This window comes from Chenopodium album, chromosome 27 (assembly GCF_948465745.1).
Source record: "Chenopodium album chromosome 27, dcCheAlbu1.1, whole genome shotgun sequence".
Classification (NCBI taxonomy): Eukaryota; Viridiplantae; Streptophyta; class Magnoliopsida; order Caryophyllales; family Amaranthaceae; genus Chenopodium; species Chenopodium album.
In genome coordinates, this window is record NC_137860.1 from 18,993,749 (window position 1) to 19,013,123 (window position 19,375).

Genomic DNA, 19,375 nt, shown 5'->3' on the forward strand with positions numbered 1-19,375 from the left:
TACGACCGTTGCTTCCCTTCACCTCCGACATACAACCGTTGTTGACTTGTTGTGGTTGATGGTGGTTGGGAAATGGTGGTTATGGCCTTTATGAGTGATGAGATAGAAAAAAATAAAAGAGAAAGAAGATGGGTGGGGGTATAGTAAGGGCGTTGATGTCCATTCACCTTAAATATTGGCGGTTTTGATAAAAATTATTGGCGGTATTTAACCCCCAAGACAAAAATGATAAACATATAAGAGTCCAAAAAAATATCAGCCATCCGATTTCTGACCGTTAATCACGTGAGCCTCACATCACATTTGATCTAATTCTCCTATCCCGCCGTCAAACTATTCAAAAAAAACTCTAAAAAAAGCCATAAAGAAAAAAAAAAAGAGAGAGACACTCGTCAATGTCTCCCCAACGGCTACTCCAATTGACCTTGTATAACCCCCCAAAATTCCTTCAATCTTTTACTTCCACAAAATACAATCTCATCATAATTCTTCCAATTTTCACAAACATTCAAAATCTCATAACATTCAATGGAATCAATCACACCTCCTCAATATCACAAATCAGAGCCAACCCACAAAATTAAATCAGCTTCAAGATTAGCTTTAATGGCGAACAACCCTGATTATGGGAGTGATACTGATAATCAAATCCCCCATTTTTCAGTAGAATATGCTCCTTCTCCGTCCCCGCCGAAGCGTGAAAAAACCCCGTCATCTACACCATCAAAACCATCCATTAATAAGCCCAAAAACTTCCTTCCTCTTCATGAGCATCTTCTTCTTTCTCCTTCCCCTGTGCGGAAGTCCCGAACCCGGCTTTCGGACCGTCTCGAAACAGCGGATGATAATTCTACTGAACATAGGAGGCGGTGTAAGACTAGGACTAGCTCTAATGGGTTACCTGCTTGTTATTCGCCTCGAAATCTTAGGAGATCAAGGAGAAAGATGATTGATGCCGAGGAAAGAGAAATTGTTGGTGTTGATGAAGTTGTTAAACCAAGAAGAAGAAGAATTAGTGGAAAGTCTAAGAAAGAGAAGATTACTTCATTTCCTTCTCTTGCTCCTTCAAGTAATTAACTTCCCCTTTTCTTTAATTTTTTTTTTTTTTTTTTTTTGTTTCTCTTTTGTAATTTATATAATTATTACAATAACAACAACAAAGCCTTAGTCCCACAATGATTTGGGGTCGGCTAACATGAATTGTCATAAGGAATCGGCTAACATGATTTGGGTTTTGTGAATTAAAAGGCAATGTTGGAGAAGAATGTGCATTGGATCATCTTGGACAGATAATATGGGAATTGATTATGTGGAGAGATGTTGCTAAATCAACCCTTTGGTTTGGTTTTGGGTGTCTTTGTATCTTATCTTCTTGCTTTACTAAAGGACTAAACATTAGGTAAGAACATCATAATTTTTTAATTGATTGCAGTTATATCTTATAAGATGCTTTATAATTTTGTTGTTAATTGGGTATAAATTATATGACATCATTTACTTCACAATTTGAAGTATAAGGTACGAGTTTAGAATGGTTATAACTCGCTAGGGGCGTTTGGTCGGCAAACTAACACTATTATTATTATGTTGATTTTTAGTCTTTTCTCAGTGATCTCCCAACTTGGTCTTCTACTTTTGGCAGCATCATTCATTACAAATTCTCTGCATCAAAGGTAAAATTATGCAAGTCCATTCAGAAAATTGCACGAAAATTTACGTTACTTCGTTTACTTATCTAAATTGTTGTCATGTATTTAGGGAAAGCACGCCCAAAAATGTGGAAGTAAGCTTGAAAGAGGATGACATATTGAGAGTGATTAGAGTGCTATTGCCAGCTCTTAACCTTGTGATTTCGAAAACAAGAGAGCTTTTCTCTGGAGAGCCATCAATGACCCTTAAAGTAATTTTACAAACACTTTTTAGTTTTTACTCAACTATCCAATTATTTGGAATTTCTCATTGTTATCAGTTGTTTGTTGAGGCATTCACATTTACTCTGATGATACAGGTAGCTTTGTTTCTCTTGGTTGGCTCCGTGTATGGTCACCTTTTAACACTTTGGAGACTTTGTGCACTTGGTACAAACATTTAAAGTTGTATAGTTTTCCTTGAATGCAATTTTATTTGATACCTTAGTTGAGTTTTTATTCTAAATTGCAGGATTTTTAACCAGCTTTACTGCCCCGAAGCTATACTTCTCATATGCTGCTCAGATAGATAGCAAAGGTACTAACCAAACCCAAATAATAAAAAAATAAAGGGTTTTGTTAGTTAGGCATTGACAGAATTTTTTCGTTTTTTTTATTCACTAGCTGAGCAATGCAAGTCAAGGGTACTTGAAGCATGGCGAGCGTGTTACCATAAGAAGATTGTAGCTGCATCAGCAGTTACAGCCTTCTGGAGTCTGTCAAGTGTCAAAACCCGAATCATTGCAGGTGATGCCTCTTATCTTGTATTAGGCACAACAATTGTAACAATAATAAAGTCACAACTCACAAGTGCTATGTGGAGTAATCATTTGAGTTTGTTCCCTGTAAATGACCTGCTTGATGTAAAAACTATTTTGTTCAAGCTGGTTTATGATCACTGGTCTTGAATAATCAGTACATTTACGGTAACATCTATGCGAAGAAGTGATATCAGATGTGTTTGTCCTAAATTAATCTTTGGAGTTTGTTCTCCAAAAACAACCTGCACCCTGTGGAAATCTTTTGCTTATAATGGTCACCTGTTGGTTTCACGTACATGATATAAACCACATAAATTAGGAGTAAAGCCACTTTTCCTTTCATTGCTTTACCCGGCAGAATGTTTAACTGAACAGATTTCTGGTTGAGGGTCCTGTCAGGTTTATGATAACGAGCTGGTAGAGCCACATATTTGAACTTTGCGATTTTATCTGGAAAAAAGCTTTTGAAACAGGGAAATGCACTGAATTGAATAGCTGTCAAGTGTGAGATAAGAGTTATAAAACCAAGTAGCTATGGAAGTATGATTAATGCAAAGATTTTAAAATTGCCAGTTTTTTTAGCAAGGCTTGGGTCTTTGGAAATACTCTGTGATACTATAGATTAGTAGTATTCCATCTGATAAGTGCTTGTTCTGCTACGGTTGCCACTTATAATAAAGTAATCTGTATTTAGATAGGAGGAACACAAAAATATGGCGAAATATGAGGATGATTAAGTAGCAGGAGGTTCCTCAGATTTTTCCATGGCTGGGTGACCCAATCCTAATGCACTTGTCCTTATTCTGGTATCTGGCAACCACATTTTGGGCTGCCTAACAGTCTAAGAGATTGCTTCTCAAGTACAATCAGCATCTCAAGTACAATCAGCATTCAGTTGGGCGGCGGTCACAGGGTCCTCAAATTATGCTTGTGAACATTAGAACAATTCAATTCCCATAAGTTTATAAAGCAAAACCTAAAAATAAACTGAGTGTAAATTTCAAGATTTGATTTCTTAATACTTTGATGGTATAGTGTAGCATATGCTGCTGTTTGTTAGGGAATCTACTGAACTCAATCTGTTTTTGTTTTTTTCTTTTTTTTTCGCAGCTTTCATTGCCTTAGTGATACTGCGATACTATAGGCAACTCTCAGAAACCAAATTGGAAGAACCTTCACCAACAGAAGAGGAAGTGCAGCCAGAAAAACAAGTTGTTATAGATGAAGAAGAAAAGGAGCCCGAAAAGGCATTGGTTTTGGCTGGTGAAAAGTCTAACAAATAAGTGATACTTTCAGAAACCAAGCAGGGCATCCCAATATGTGAGAAAAGTGACTGCTAAATCCATGAGTTAGAAGTTTATTCTCTTCCACATTCATGTACAAATGTAACTTTCATTATTTTTTGGCTTGTAATAAAGAGAATGTAGATTCAAATTTTATAAATTCACTTCTTCAGTCAACATTTCATCATAATGGTGAGCATATAGAAGGTTCATTAGATCTTGAACTTCAGGATTTGACATCCTACCAGAAGCGAACTCTTGAACTTCCCCATTGATTTCAATGGAACTACTTCCCTTTTCTTTTAGAACTTGCTTCTCTTTCATCTCAACTCGCTGTTTGATGGCATGTTTAAACTGACCTGAGGCTGCATAGACATTAGACATAAGTATATATGCAGAACTCTCATTAGGGTCAATCTCACGGATATGATTTCCAGCCCGTTCTGCCATCTCAATGTTTCCATGCTTCCAACAAGAAGAGAGCAACGATCCCCAAATAATAGCATCCGGTTCTATTGGCATCTCTCTTATTAGCTGTTCTGCTTCATTAAGAAAGCCTTCTTGACCTAACACTTCAACCATGCAGTTGTAATGCTTAATTGATGGCTTAAGTTTATATCTTTCAATCATTAACAAGAAAAGTTCTCTGGCTTGTTTGACATCACCCTTATTTATACAAGCTGTCAGAACTCCAAGGAAAGTGACATCATTAGGCTCTATGTTTAAGGAGGTAAGCTGTGAAAATAACTGGAGCGCTTCCTCTTCACACCCATTATTTGCTAAGCCTAAAATCATAGAATTCCAACTCGATAACCCTTTGATGGTAGCCTTCTCAAAGACTCGACGTGCCTTGTTGATGGCACCACACTTGCAATACATATCCACAATTGCAGTAGTCATAAGGACATTAGACTCAAACCTGTTCTTACTTATATATTGGTATATCCATTCTCCTTGTTCAAGGGATCCCAAATTTGCACAAGCGTTTAATAAGCTAACCATTGTGAATTTACTTGCCTTGATCCCCTCCTCTTGCATCCTCTCGAAAAGCTCCATAGCTTCCGTAAATTTATCATTCCTTACATACCCACTTATCATAATATTCCACGATATGGCATTTCTCTTCAACCCCATCTCGTTAAATAATCTCCTTGCTTCATCGATATCCCTCCTCTTTGCTAGGCCCATGATAAGTGAGTTCCAAGCCACAACATCGAAATCCTCCTCCCTGTCAAAGAGCTTATAGGCTTCACTCAAACATCCGGAGTTTGCATACATATGAATGATAGTATTCCTTACGAAAGGATCAAACTCAAGGCCTAATTTTATTATTCTTCCATGAAGCTGAGCTCCATAGTCGGGAAGTCCTAGTTGAGCATATGCTTTAAAGAGAGAAGGGTAGGTGAGCCTTTGAGGTTCAATTGTTGAGCTGTTTAACATGTCCATGAAGAGTAAAATCGCATTCTGAGGTACCGAGCTTTGGGAGAAACCCCGAATAATGGTATTCCACATAAAGAGGTTTGGATTATGGATACGGGAGAATATCGAATAAGCATAGTTAATGTCAGCCGCAGGAGATGTAGCAGAAAAGACTAGTACACGACTAATGGCTATTGGATGCGTAGATAAGCCGGTTTTTATGAGGTGGGCATGGATTTTCTTGAGGTCATGTATTGTCTTGCAGTGATTTTCAAGCATTGTGAGGTGATAATCATTGGAGATGAACTTAGAAATGTTGGTTTGCGATTGAGTGAGCATGCAAAGGCTCATTATTCCCATGTTTGTTTTGCTTATTTTCTTATTTGTGTTGTGAAGGGTGTGTTTGATTCAGGTAGGAGAGACAAAATCTAACTTAGGAATATGTGGTCATCACAACAGCGGAGAGGATAGATGTATATTTTGTAATTTTAATCCCTCCAAAAAGGCAAAAACCACTAGATTATAGCCCACAACTTAACCAATATATACTAGTACATGTTTTTCAGCCTTTTTATTTTTACCTTTTTCAAAATACATTTGGAGAAGGCTGTACCGGGTCAAAACCTTCGGCAACTTTTTTGTGTAGCTGGTCACACCGTGTGATCGGCTAAAACACGAATAACCCATGCCGAGGTAACCTCTGACCGACCGAGTAACCCCTGACTAAATAACCCCTGACCAACCGAGTAACCCCTAAAACCCTAACTGACCAAGTAACCCCTAATCAAGTAACCTCAACCATTCTTTCAAAAAAAAAAAATAATAATAATTAAAAAAAAAAAAAAATTGTAGGCACATATGAAAGTTTGTGTAACATGTCATACAAGTCCGAATCAACAAGCTTAAACCCTTTAGGAGTTGGTAGGATATTTGTTAGATTTTGATGTAAATAAATACTACCTTCATTTCTTTTTAATTGCAGAGTATTATTTGTAAGACATGCTAATCCTCCATCTTTATCCCACCCTTTTATCCTCCTTATCCCTATCCCTCATACAAAACACCCCATTAAAATTACGATACTACCCGAGTACCCGCCAACACCTTGCCATGAAAACTTATTCATTGATTATATTGAAGCAGATGGAAACAATGGAGTCACTGATACACACGCCACCCGGTCCACCCCCTACATTTATCTTCTAAGAGTGGACATTGGATATATCAAATATTTATAAAGGCAATATGGATTAACAGCTTGAACAACATCTTGGCCACGAGAAAGTCAAACAGGGTAAGTTTAAGACCACAGCCAAAAAAAAAAAAAAAAAAAAAAAAAAAAAAAAAAAAAAAAAAAAAAAAAAAAAAAAAAAAACAGAAAAAGAAAGGCATTATATATGAATACAGAGGCGTTGCTTCTTCAATGATGATTTTGTGAAACTCATGTAAGTTGCAAAGCAATAACAATAATAATTCACAAAACAAAAAAAGATATTGAGGAATCCAATTCAAGCTATTGACCTAACAACTTCTAATTTTCTTCAGCAATATTCACCAACTCGTATTCCACGTTGGAGAGATTGTTAGCTTCCTTGACCTGGAAGCTAGCAGGATCAGTGACCTCAACACGTCCCCATTTGTCAACTGCAAGCCGCATAGAACCCTTGAACATATCAATCTTTGCATTACGCAAGATCACTGTAGCATCAGGCTGCATGAGGTCAACTACACGAGCAAAAAGTTGATCAGATCAAGTCTGATGGAGTTACAACATGAAGAAATAGAATCTAATTGCAGAAAACAAAAAAGAATTCTCATTGTTCTAAACAGAAATGAGAAGCTGAAGATGCATTACATAGCATCCAATATGATAAAACAGTGGAGATCATAATCTAGCCAAAACTGTATTCAAACACTTCATAGTAAGCTTAAAGATAATCATGAAAATCTAGTGGTTGAAAATGGACCCAAAAAAACAAAGATACGAGGCTACGACCATTATCAACTAATAGAATCTCACAGTCATCATGAAGATGACAATAGAAGTGTTATTATTCTTTCACTCATACCTTTTTGGGTCAATGCTGCTTGATACTATCAAATAATTCAAATTACCAATTTACCATTCTATTTATTAGCTAAAATATAACCTATTATGACCCTAAACACTTCACTACAGCAACTAGCAATCATTTCAACAATTTTTATATCCATTATAACAACACATCTCCTTAAATCACCATGTTACTGCAGGGTGATCATAGTTTCATTAATAATGTCTTTCAAGAAAATTACAAGTTTCAATCTGAAGAATTAAGCACTGACCACACATGTTTCTAGAGCTACAGTACATAGATGGGAAATATATAGCACGAATTGGGTTTGACTTGAATAATTTGATTCAGATGATGTATGAACTTTGCTAGACCTACTTCTCTCCTAGGTGCATCTGCACTCTCTTGCAGCAAAGCCTAGAGTACTAAGAGTAGTACTAAAAGAATAATAAATACAAGCCAAGAGGTACGCGCTATACGTGTACCATATAAGAAATTAGAAGGAAGTATACATGTATCATATAAGATATTAGAAGGAAATAAAAAAAATTAAAAAAAAAAATTAAAAAAAAAAAACAAAAAATAAAAAAATAAAAAAAAAGAAATTAACCAACGCTTGCCATCAACCTAAAAGCATCTAAAAAAACAACCAACCATGTGTATTAGGAGTTGTGAAACTAATAATACAGATAAAATATTTACTAAAAGCGTGAGGAAGAAAGAAAAGCAAAAAAAACCATAAAATGAGCGAATTTAGAAGATGTTTATGTGGAAGTAATGAATCAATTATCATAGGGTAGTCATGATAGGTAATTTTTTTAAAAAAAAATAAATTTTACGGAGTAATTTTTAATTGTAGATAAGAGAGGTAATATTGCAAATTGAGAAGGGCATTTTGGGAAAAAGCAAATTTATCACCAAGAAGCCATTTCTCTTTATATAGTATTATAGATAGGATGCAACCATAACCTAAATATGAATGACTTCTTAAGATGCAAAATCTATAACTAATACTAAAACAAAAGCCGTTGACATTATCATTGTTCACACCTAAGCTTTTCCATCAATTCTTCATTTTCCATTTAAATAAAATTTTTCTCTATTTTAATATTCATAATAATATACTAATGATTCTACACTTTTCCACGCATTTATTACAGAATTTTTAATTTTCAAATACTATCAATTGATTTTGCTTATTTTATTGATAAGAGTACTTCATTTATATATTCGGTATATTTTCATTCAATAAACATTCATATCAAATTTGTCAAAAATTTGTGAAAATTGTGCGTGGGAGACAGAGAGTACTAATCTAATAAGATCACTATATCCATCCAGAACAAGAATATGATATGCTAATATCACCTGTGGGTAGAAATCAACCAATGACAAGCAAAATGCTGAAAAAAGGGTAGGGCTTATAGCATAACAAACACTTATTAGTTATCGTTTACATGTAAATAGTTATTAACACATTTTGCCAATAATTGTTACTAACATTCATAGCTGGTAAAGATAACAAACATACAAACAAAAATGGCAGCCCCAGATGCTAAAAACACCAGCAAAAACAAATTACTGACCCCTCTCATGAATTGAATTACTTTCCTTTAACCGCCTCTTCACTTTCATCCCTTCAATTTTCATTGTTCAACATCAATAAAAGAAAAGAAAAGAAAGGAAGAGGGTAAAGGAAGGAGAATTTACTTTTTTAATGTTTGATTAATGGAAGTAAATGAAGGGAAGAGAAAGGAAATATAACTTCTAACATTTATTTTTCTCTTTCTAGTCAAATTTCTCCAATTTTGGAAGTAAAGGAAAGCTAAAAATTTGTAAAGGGTTATCAAACCAAACATGGGGATATGAGATAAAATCCTTTTCCTTTCTTTTCTTTTATCCCTTCAACCAAAACTGGCCTAAAAACAGATAAAGACCCAACCGGGACGAGGTACAAAACCAAAATGTCAATAACTAGACAGTTTCAGATAGTCACCATGAATCAAGTTACAATTTTAACACAAATCAACCAATGAAAGAAATTAAATGATACTCATGAAATACACATAGCTAAAAACCACAACGCATTGACCTATTATTAATCATCGAATCAAATACCGCCGCCAAAGGAAGGAGATAATTACAATAGCCCTTAATTTTGTTTGAAACAACAAAAGGATTGGGTTCAAAATGGCAAATCCAAGAACAGAGCATCAATTCAAAACCAAAAATCAACCAATAAAACTAATAAAATTCTCTGTTTTAATACCAATGAAGATTTCATAAACAAAAACAACAAAATAAAATCAACAAATTAAATGCAAATTTAGAAATGAAAGGGGGAAAGAAATGTATACTTTGTTCGTTACGAGCGGTGAAGATGATAACGCCGGTTTCATCACCAACAACGCATTCAGCGATGCGAGTAGGACGAGGATTAAGGGAAGCAGAAGGAGCCGATCTTCCTTTGTTTAACACAGTTTTGGAGCTCACAACTTTGACAGTCAATGTATGGCCAGTAGTACTGGGCTTTAGCTGGTCAACTTTGATGAACACTGGCTTTCTCTTTGGAGTTGGAGTTGCAGTTGTAGGAGTTGTCGCCATTGATGAAATTCAAGAAATGAGATGGAAAGAGAAAGGAGAAATGAAATAAAAAATAAAAACCTTAAACCCTAACCCTAAAATAAATTGGAGAATAGTGAATACAGGAAAGTGTTTAGGTGAAATGAAACCCTAGTAAAGATGTTGGAGGTGGGGTTGGATGTGGGTAAGGTCAAGTTTACGCCTCGTTCACTTCACCTTAACCTTATTTTTGTTCAACTAAAATTATGTTTACTGAAGTCAAATTATTTTGAAAAATTAGCAGAATATAATACAATTTTTAAGCGGTTCTTTTTTAATAGTACAACCTTTTGATTAAGTCTTAATAATATAATCTTTAACCCCCATCTATTTTAAACAGACAAAATACAGGCAATTGGGAGAAAGTAAGTCAACAACCTTCTAATTAGAGGTTGACTCAAAATTTCCTCATAAACTTAGCCTACGTGGCACATACTTTGCCACCTACCCCATTTACTCCCTTTGTCCTTCTTTCTCCTCCCGCCATTACTGAAGCTACCAAACTTCTTCTCTGAGAAAACGAAAGTTCCGTACTTCGACATTGATGATACTCAACCACTAAGGAAGTACAATTGGCGTTGGAGAAGAGGTTTAAAGCTCAAATTAATTACTAGCCACGCAATTCGACCGTGGTACGCTGTTCTAACCCTTAATTTGCGTTGAATCTTGTTGATTTTTTTCAATTTACAGCAAATTATCTTATAAAAATGAAGTCTTTAAGGTTAATTGATGTTTGTATTGGTTAAATTGCTTATGAATTAGATAATTGGGGGACAATTTTTAATTTTATTTTTTACATTTGCATGAATTAGGTTGATGATATTGTAACTCTAAGATTTTGGCATGGGGGACGGTTTAAATATGTCAAAAATGGGGAACTTGTTTATATGGATGGTGAAGGCAGGAATTACACTGTTGATCCAGATGAACTATGCTATTTTGACCTGGAAATGCTAGCTAAAACAAGTGGAAACTATGAAAAAATTGAAGGGTTATTGTACCTAGTTCCAGGGTTGTATTTGGGTGATGGGTTAAGGAAAATACAAGGTGATGGTGATGTGTTGGAGATGGGGCAGCTTGTTTTGAACAGTAGGTCTATTAAGTTGTATGTTATGCATCCTCGTAATGATCCCTCTTGGCCGTTTAGTGAGTCAAAAAGTACATCTCAGTCTTTGGATGACATGATGAGTGTATCTATGGTGGACCATGTTCTTACTTCAGCCACACACTAGTCCAAAACCCAACACAAGTAAAAGGAAAAATTTAACACCAAAGAGGGGACTACCAACTTCACTTATTACTCCACCTAGAAGAAACCCAAGGAAACAAGTTCAATTTGCTAATTCACCCACCATACAAAATACCACTATTAAAAAGACATCTAGGTAAGGTAAAAAAAGTGGATTCCCACTTATCCAAAAAAGATGCTCCCCCCTCATCTAGTTCTAAACCAGCTGCCTCTCTTTCCTCTCTAAAACTTACACAACTTTTGCTTGAAAACACTAACCCTTCTCCTGCTGGGAATATCTATGACCCAAACAACAACATTCATTTCTAGCCTACTATTGAGGATCTTGAACCCTATGGTGTTTATGAAGGTGATGATGTGATGGATTCTGATTGGGAAGATAGAAGGCCAGATAGTCCTTTACCATGGAAGGATTTAATAGGGTATTTTAGTGGTGACAGTGATGACCCTACTTACAATGCAGATGATGAGATAGATGTTACATTAGGGGATGATGATGATGATGATGATGATGATGATGATGATATAGATAATGTAGATCTTGAGTTAGAGGTGGGAGAAGTGGAAGAGGAGAGAACTAGTTATATAGTTGGTGAGTCAGAAGATGAGGATGAGGAGGTGAGACCAGCTAAGGAAAGGGTGAACAATTGCAACAACAGGCTGCTACAAGTTGCTGAGCAATTACAAATAGATTCTAGTGAAGGAAGGCTTACTGATCAACAGCAAACTGCTTCCTAGACAACACATCCAGAGACTGGTACATCAGAGGTAAGGAATGATAGTGACTATAAGGAAAGTGAGGATGAGATCCACACTTCTCCTAGTAGTGGGGATGATGAAGTTGAAGTTAAGAGGAAGAGGGGTATGCTAGTGAATTTGAATGTTGGTTTCAGCAAGTTTAGTTGGAAAGTAGGACAAAGATTTGCAAAGAGAGATGATTTCAAGCAAGTAGTGGCTAGATATGTTATTTTGCAAGGTAGGAATCTGAGCTATTCACATAGCAACAAAAAGAAAAAGCAATTTGGTGTGAAGTGTGTGAAAGGGTGCCGATTCTATTTGTATTGCTCTTGGCACTCTAGGAGTGGTACCTTTCTGCTGAAAAAGGTGGTTGATACTCACAGTTGCCATAGGAATATGAAAAGCAATAGGCAACTTACCTTTGTTTGGGTGGTTGCTCGATTAGTTGAGGTGTTTAAGGCTAGGCCACATTGGCCAGCCAAGGACATCATTGAAACCATTAGGAGGGCTTACAGAGTTCTTGTTAGTAGGGATTTTGCTTACAGGGTTAAGTACAATGCCCATAAGTTGCTGCATGGGTCTATGAAAGACTACTACTTGAAGCTCGGAAGATATATCCAAGAAATCAAGTCCAAGAGTCCCGACACAGTTGTTGAGCTAGTTAATACTGCAAGTGCAGATGGGAGTAAACCGGTTTTTCAAATGTTATTCACTTGCTATGATGCACTTATGGAAGGTTGGAAGACAACATGTATGTGTAGATGCTGCTTTCTTGAAGACCTTTCTTAGAGGGTGTGGGGAATATTCCAAGCATCCCAAACTTGAACCCCACTGTGATCATACACTTAAGCTTGGTGGCATCCAAAAGGAAAGAAACAAGAGCAAAAGAATTGCCAACAAGTTTTAGGAACTTGTAAACCGTTCACAGGGTGAAGGTTACACCCCTTCACGATTTATAAGATCGCTAACTCCATAGGTCTGGATGACTGGATATTTGGGGTGAGGGTACAAATTCAATCTAAAAGAGAAAGAATCCGCCCAATAAAATAGGCCTCTACTTTATTCTGCTGGTATTCATGTGCACTTTCTGACTAACATGCAATCATTAGGTTAATCCTAAACCTGTTTAATCTATATTAGTTGAATATTAATGCACAAATAAATCTATTATTGACGATCACTTGAATTAAAATCATATTAGCCTAAACCAAATTATCAATTATCTTATTAGGTGTGATTTTAAGTACAAATTCCCTTTAAACCTGCATAAAAGGCGTGATCAAGCAATAACAATAACATATATCAAGCAACATAATATTAACAAATTATATATAAATTATCATCATAACAATAATCTCATCAAAGCATAATATTAATAGCAAGATCCTAGGCATGATACTAACAATATTAATAACAAATTCTAGCTGTCACTAAACAATAAAGATCAAAGCTTAAGCCCTAACATGATACTAACTACATGATATTAGAAAGCATAAAAGACAACCTAAACATGATACTAGAAAGCATTAATAACATCCTGACATGATACTAAGAATTAATTAAATATAAAACATGCTTTCGACAAGAATAAGGTAACAAGACTACATACTTTGATGCTTCGTGCCTCTTTCTAATAACAAAATACACGCGTTAGTGACTAAAATCATCATGAAAAACTCATAAAAACTAATGAAAACTCAAAGTGATGAGTTATTAAAAATGGAAAATCAAGGAAAACTAAGAAAATTATATGAAAATAATGAAAGAAAATATAGAAAAAAGATCTAAATCTTATTCTTTGAGCGCCATAAATGACGCTTATCAATATTGTGCCCTAAGATCCAAAGTAGACTAGAAAAAGAAAAGCCAAAGGTTGCAGAGTGTGATGTTATGCCTTCCTCCCACCACAAGTTCAATGTCAGATACATTCTTGACATAGTAACTGTAGACTTAGAAGCTAAAACATGTACATGTAAAAAATGGAACATGACATGTATAACATGTTGCCATGTTGTTGCTTGCATTTTCTTCAAAAACCAAGAGGCCGAGCTGTATGTTGATGAGTAGGATGTGTATCTTACTGCATATGCTGGGTCTATACCACCCTTAGAAGGAGATAGACATTGGCCAAGGGTGAAATGCATTCTAGATCCCCCTCCCATTAAAATTAGTCTTGGTAGACCAAGGAAAAATAGGATTAAGGATCCTTTTGAGCAACCAAAGAAACCAGGAACACTCTCAAGAACAGGTATGGAGATGACCTGTTCTATATGCAAAACCAAGGGGCATAACAAGAGAAGGTGCCCTGACAAAGATAGAGCCCTTGTCCAAGAGCCAGCACAATAAAGACCCAAAGGGGAAGGCCTAGGAAGGAACCAGTCAATGTAACTTCTACATCCATCATTGCCTCTTCAGCACCTTAAGCTTCTGATTCAACACTTCAGACTCAGCACCACTCTAATATAGCTCAGCCAACTCAGCTTGGTAGAGGGGGGCAGTGTAATCCCCCACATTTTAATTTAATTACAATTTAATTATATGTTATTCTTGTAATTATATTTATGGTAATTTTATTAAATAAATTATTTTATGGAAGGATTTAAAATAAAGTAGTGTTTTTTTTTTATTGATTTACAAATAATCCTAGTCTATTTAGGAATACCACTCCTAATTTAATTAGGAAATTAAAGCCCAAAATAAAAACCCTTATACCCCTCCTCCCTCAAATCTCACGTACAAAAAAAAAAGAAAAAAACTCTCCTCTCCTCCTACAGTTTTCACGATCAAAGCAAAAAAAAAAAAAAAAAAAAAAAGAAAATAGCATACCTGAAGCTGCTGCCGCCAGTAGCCACCACCGCCTCTGCCGCCGCGCCTCCAGCCGAGCCACCAGCAGCAGCAGTTCGGCTCCTCCCTTTCTCCTTTCCCTTATTTCTCCTTCTCTTATTCTTATTACTTTTTAATTAAAGTTTTAATCTTTATTGAAATTTTGTTTATGAATTATTATTATTATGGTTTGATATTATACTTGGGTTATTAAAGTTTATAAATTTATGAGTTTCATCATGTTTAATTTATTTAATGAATTTTCAGATTTGGTTTAATTATAAATTTAGGGTTTAAATGTTGATTTTTCATGGTTTTAGGGTTTAAAACGTACTAATTAAATTATCTAATTATATTATATGTAAATTATGTTTAAGTTCAATTATTTTGATTATTAATAAATTTTCAGATTTTGTATCTTCTATTTTGAAGCCTCTAATTGCGTTGAATTAATGTATTTTTGGGTTTTTAACACACTAAATTGCTATATGATGGCTTTTTCAAATAATTATGCTTATGGGATTATTTTATATGCTTAAACCAAATTTTCAGATTTATTTAACCACTTTAAAGTTGCTGTAATTTATTATTAAACACTATATTTTCATGATTTTAACACCTAAACTTGTAGTTGGGATGTTGTACTATTAGTTTTGGCTAATTGGATTAATTTAAGGACTTTATTTTAATGGTTTGAGAGGTTTTTAAATACTTTAGTATTGCTGTAATTTTAATTGCTTTGGTATTGATTTATTCTTTATTATTTGGTTTAGGAGAGGACTTTGTAGAAGGTGATTTCTAGTCTTTAAAGTGGCCAATCGAATTGTTTACTCAAGGTACGTACAAGTTACAAAACCTTGCTTTTAGGTGCATGTTTAAGGATGGATCGAGAACTTAGTATCATGTCTAGGGATGACTGGGTGAAATTTGTTTGGTTATACATTGTGAAGTTCATTTGATGTGCACTATTTCTTATTGCGATTATTGGTTATGTACTAATTATGCAAGGTGTACTTAGAGGCAAAGGTATGTGATTGGTGAAATGATTTAATTATTACTCATTCATGATTTAATGAAATAGGATGAGTAAATGAATGGTTCATGTCTTATAAGACAAGGTTAAGAGTTTGGGGTGCCTTATGCACTCAAGGTGTTTATACACCGAGGTAGTAAAGGAATAAATAATAAATGTTGCTTGCCACTAATAAATCAAGAATTGAAAGTGAAAAGTTGTTTTACTTGATTTAATTGATATTGGATTGATTGAATTGTTATGCATGTGAGTCATCACCAAGTCTAAACATGTAAATCACGTAAAGTGCAAGATGGATGAGCAATAAAACTCTGGATTGGTGCACTTCTGGAGTAATGACAATCAGGGGTTGGGGTACATGGGGTATTAGCCGTGTACTTTTCTCGAGGCCGTCTGATCTACGAGTCTCTTATTTCAAATACTTTTTCAAAACTAGGAGTTAGGTGAGATCTCATACTAACTACGGTCACGGAGTCGCGCCCGTGGTCGTTGGATGTTTATTGATGTTTCCGAAAGGAGGCATGGGGTTTTCTTTATTGATGTTCCAAATGGGACATGGGTTGGACAACCTTGTCTATTGCTAAATCCAATGAATAAATTGAAATGAGTTAGCTACTATTAGCTAGTGGAGTCTTAATAAATTAAATAATCGAGTCGTGTGTTGAGTTTGTGATTTAATGATGCGTATGATTGATTATTAGTAGCATGTTAAGTACTTCCTTATTTTACTTTGCAGCTTGTATGTACTCAGCTTTGCTGATTGCGTGCTTTTGTGTGTGTGTGTCCTTCTTTGGTCATGGCCTTCGCCTTCAAATGACCCTGTGACGATCCAATTTTTACACTTGTAATATTGGGGAGCAGAATAACCACAGGTTCTCTCACATGCAGCATTCATCAGGGTTGTGGGATCTTGAGTAGAGAGTTGGTTGCTTATTTTCGCGTTCCTTGCAAGTTTGATTTTATTTAACTCGATTTTATTTGACACTATTTCTCTTGGTTTAAGTTTGTTTTAACACTGAATTTTAATTACTTACTATTACTTTTGGGTTTTGAATTAGGGCCTTAAAGGTTCCAACTTGTAATACTTATTTTGATTTAAATACTTTGCTTTGAGGTTTATTTAAAACTGTTTTGGTTTTCCGCTGCTAACTTCTGAGATAGCCTTAACGTTTGAACACGTGGCGGTAGCACACCAGTAATTCTCTTGGATTTGTTCAGGTTATTTACAGGTTTCTCACAGGTTTTTAAGAGAGAATTATTGGGGTGTTACAGGCAGGGTTATTTTGGGGGGCAGAGGTGCCAGAGGTGGGAGCAGCCAAAGAGGAGTGGAACTTGGAAGAGGCAAGGGAAAGGGCAGAAGTCAGCCCCCCAATTGGTGTTAGGGTCATAATTGCTGCACATGGCACAACTTTGATGCCTAAGGTGTGCTTTGTTGTTGGCAAAAGTCAATTCTTTAGTTTTTCCTTTGAAATAAATCTACTAAGTTTTTCTTGCCTTAATGTATTTCATTATATGTTGTACTCAGGCTACTCCAACAAGAGGAAGAGGGAGGCCAAGGAAGCAGCAACCAAGTCTTGGAACACAGTCCAGCCGAACTTCCATAGGCCACCAGCTCACACAGTAGCATCAGATTCAAGTAGTAGCAGAAGGTGTCAGTTTCAGGGTTTTATTTTGCTTTAAAAACTCATTTATGAACTTGTTTCAAGATGTAATGTTGGTTGAAATTTAGGTTTTATGAGCTTTGTATCATTTTGTGGGATCAATAATATGTATTTTGTTGGCAAAACCTTATTCTCTTATGTATTTTGTGGTGACAATCTTATGTACTTATTTTGCATAAGTTAAAATATCCAAATGAAGTTGCTAAGTTTACTTATTCAAATTGCAAAGAAAGAACATAATCTAGTTTGAGCAACTTTACTAACTAATCCAACTTAAATCACCACTCATACAAGGAGTTTAGTTGGAGTACTAACACGTAACTCACATAACTTACCTAACCATAAACATAAAAAAAGCAAACACAATCCATGACAACAACAACATCAAATACATTTTTTTTTTCTCATTCTTCCTACTTTTCTTAATCTGATTCTTCAGTTCTTCCATTTGTGACTTCATCCTGGCAAGTGCATCAGATAACTTGTCCTTCTTCAATTGCTGGTTCTTAATCTTGTCATCCTTCAATTTCTTCTCATACTCCAACTCACAGATTACAGTATCCTTCTCCATAATCTTCATTTCAAGATCCTCCAAATAAGTAGTAGTAGTTATCCACTTGAACATCTCACATTGAGTATCCTTAATCATAACCAAAATTAGAGTAAGAACAAGTTATAAAAAACGAAAAACAAAAAAAAAATTAAATAACTTACTGGCCATAGGGGGCAACCATAAAATCTCATCCCCATATTTGGGATATTCTTCACTGTCCTCACAACAACATCCATCCCACATGAACAACGAATTCTGGGCGGGGTTAGCCCCACTTCTCGAATTAATGGTGCTTCCAAATCCACCAGATTGGGATGAGTGTCTTCTCCCAGACATATCACCTAATTATAAAAAATTAGATATGGAGGAAGTAAATTAGCAAATTTAATTGAAATAAGGGGAAGATTTGAGACTGAAAAATGAAAGGGGAAGGTGCGAAGTTGGGGAAGAGTGACGAAAGAGCAGGGTATTTATGAAAAAGAAGGGATTTTGAAAACACTATGCAAATGTCAATGACATGTCAAAAGAGTTAATGTCATGTCATCAACTTACCTCTTGTAACAGGCTGCCTCGTTAATTTGCCTGTTTAAAATAGATGGGGCTAAAGGTTATATTATTAAGACTTAATCAAAATGTTGTATTATATTATTAAAAAGAACCGCTTAAAGGTTGTATTATTTTCCGCAATTTTTCCAATTATTTTTGTTGAAGTGAAATTAATTTTACTGAAGTGAAATTATTTTTAGTGAATCTTTGTTACATTTCTTCTTTAAACCATCTCCAATGGTGAGTCTCAACGTATTGAAATACAAAATGAATTGTTTTTTACCTCCAACTTCTCAAATTAGCAACTCATGTGAAGTCTAATTTTCCAATGGTGAGACTCTCTAAAGTATAGTAGTGTCACTTCCAATTTATGGTCCACCAATTCCATATTGTAAGTTTTTCAAAAATAAATAAAAAATATAACTTAAATTAATTACAATATATATTATAATATTGATAAGGGCCCATACTTTGCAATAATATCTACCTTTCTCGTGTTATTACACATTTAAGTACGGATTAATAAGGAAATAAATAATCTTTTTACATAAGATGTAATTATGGTGGAATATAATTTATTCTACAAAGAGATTAGCTTTATATTTTGTATGCCATAAATTAATTTATAAAAAGAAAATATGGCGTAATTAAAAATCCGTGCATGGCACGGGAGCTAACCTAGTTTGCTAAGTTTAGATATTTGGGGCGTCCTCTAAAAATAATCACACCTTTGGGTTATTTTAAATAACCTGACCTTTATATCCAATCTGCTTAAAATTGTCTCGAGTAGCCTATAACCGATTAAGTAGGTAATCTTTTTTATTACATTTAATTTACAAATGTCACAACTTGATTTGTCCAAAATTGATAACTAAAATTAATAAAAAAAGAATAAAAGTAAAATCAAATAAAAAACCACCACCACTTCAGCCACCACCATCCCCC

General features: G+C 35.1%; 3 protein-coding genes across 3 annotated transcripts; 1 reads left to right on the forward strand and 2 right to left on the reverse strand.

Annotated features, from left to right (window-relative positions):
- The first annotated feature begins 473 nt into the window (after nt 1-473).
- LOC145619480 (reticulon-like protein B17) lies at nt 474-3,867 on the forward strand. The gene is made up of 8 exons (XM_081674177.1): nt 474-1,069; nt 1,249-1,399; nt 1,599-1,673; nt 1,759-1,900; nt 2,009-2,078; nt 2,161-2,226; nt 2,313-2,435; nt 3,560-3,867. The coding sequence occupies exons 1-8, from the start codon at nt 529-531 to the stop codon at nt 3,730-3,732; spliced, it is 1,341 nt and encodes a 446-aa protein (XP_081530303.1). The 5' UTR covers nt 474-528; the 3' UTR covers nt 3,733-3,867.
- Nucleotides 3,718-5,647, reverse strand: LOC145619479 (pentatricopeptide repeat-containing protein At2g42920, chloroplastic-like). The gene has a single exon (XM_081674176.1). It carries the CDS (start codon nt 5,509-5,511, stop codon nt 3,886-3,888), a length of 1,626 nt encoding a protein of 541 aa, XP_081530302.1. The 5' UTR covers nt 5,512-5,647; the 3' UTR covers nt 3,718-3,885.
- A 981-nt stretch (nt 5,648-6,628) lies between these two features.
- Nucleotides 6,629-9,848, reverse strand: LOC145620227 (uncharacterized protein At4g28440-like). Its single transcript, XM_081674863.1, has 2 exons — nt 9,563-9,848; nt 6,629-6,876 (listed from the first exon to the last, which is right to left on the reverse strand). The coding sequence occupies exons 1-2, from the start codon at nt 9,807-9,809 to the stop codon at nt 6,683-6,685; spliced, it is 441 nt and encodes a 146-aa protein (XP_081530989.1). The 5' UTR covers nt 9,810-9,848; the 3' UTR covers nt 6,629-6,682.
- Between the last annotated feature and the right edge of the window lie 9,527 nt (nt 9,849-19,375).

Coding starts and splice junctions, on each gene's coding strand:
- LOC145620227 (XM_081674863.1), bottom strand. CDS start 9,809: ATGGCGACAACTCCTACAACTGCAACTCCAACTCCAAAGAGAAAGCCA. Junction 6,877..9,562: donor CACCGCTCGTAACGAACAAA/GTATACATTTCT, acceptor TTGCTCGTGTAG/TTGACCTCATGCAGCCTGAT.
- LOC145619480 (XM_081674177.1), top strand. CDS start 529: ATGGAATCAATCACACCTCCTCAATATCACAAATCAGAGCCAACCCAC. Junction 2,079..2,160: donor TTGGAGACTTTGTGCACTTG/GTACAAACATTT, acceptor TCTAAATTGCAG/GATTTTTAACCAGCTTTACT. Junction 2,227..2,312: donor TGCTCAGATAGATAGCAAAG/GTACTAACCAAA, acceptor TTTATTCACTAG/CTGAGCAATGCAAGTCAAGG.
- LOC145619479 (XM_081674176.1), bottom strand. CDS start 5,511: ATGGGAATAATGAGCCTTTGCATGCTCACTCAATCGCAAACCAACATT.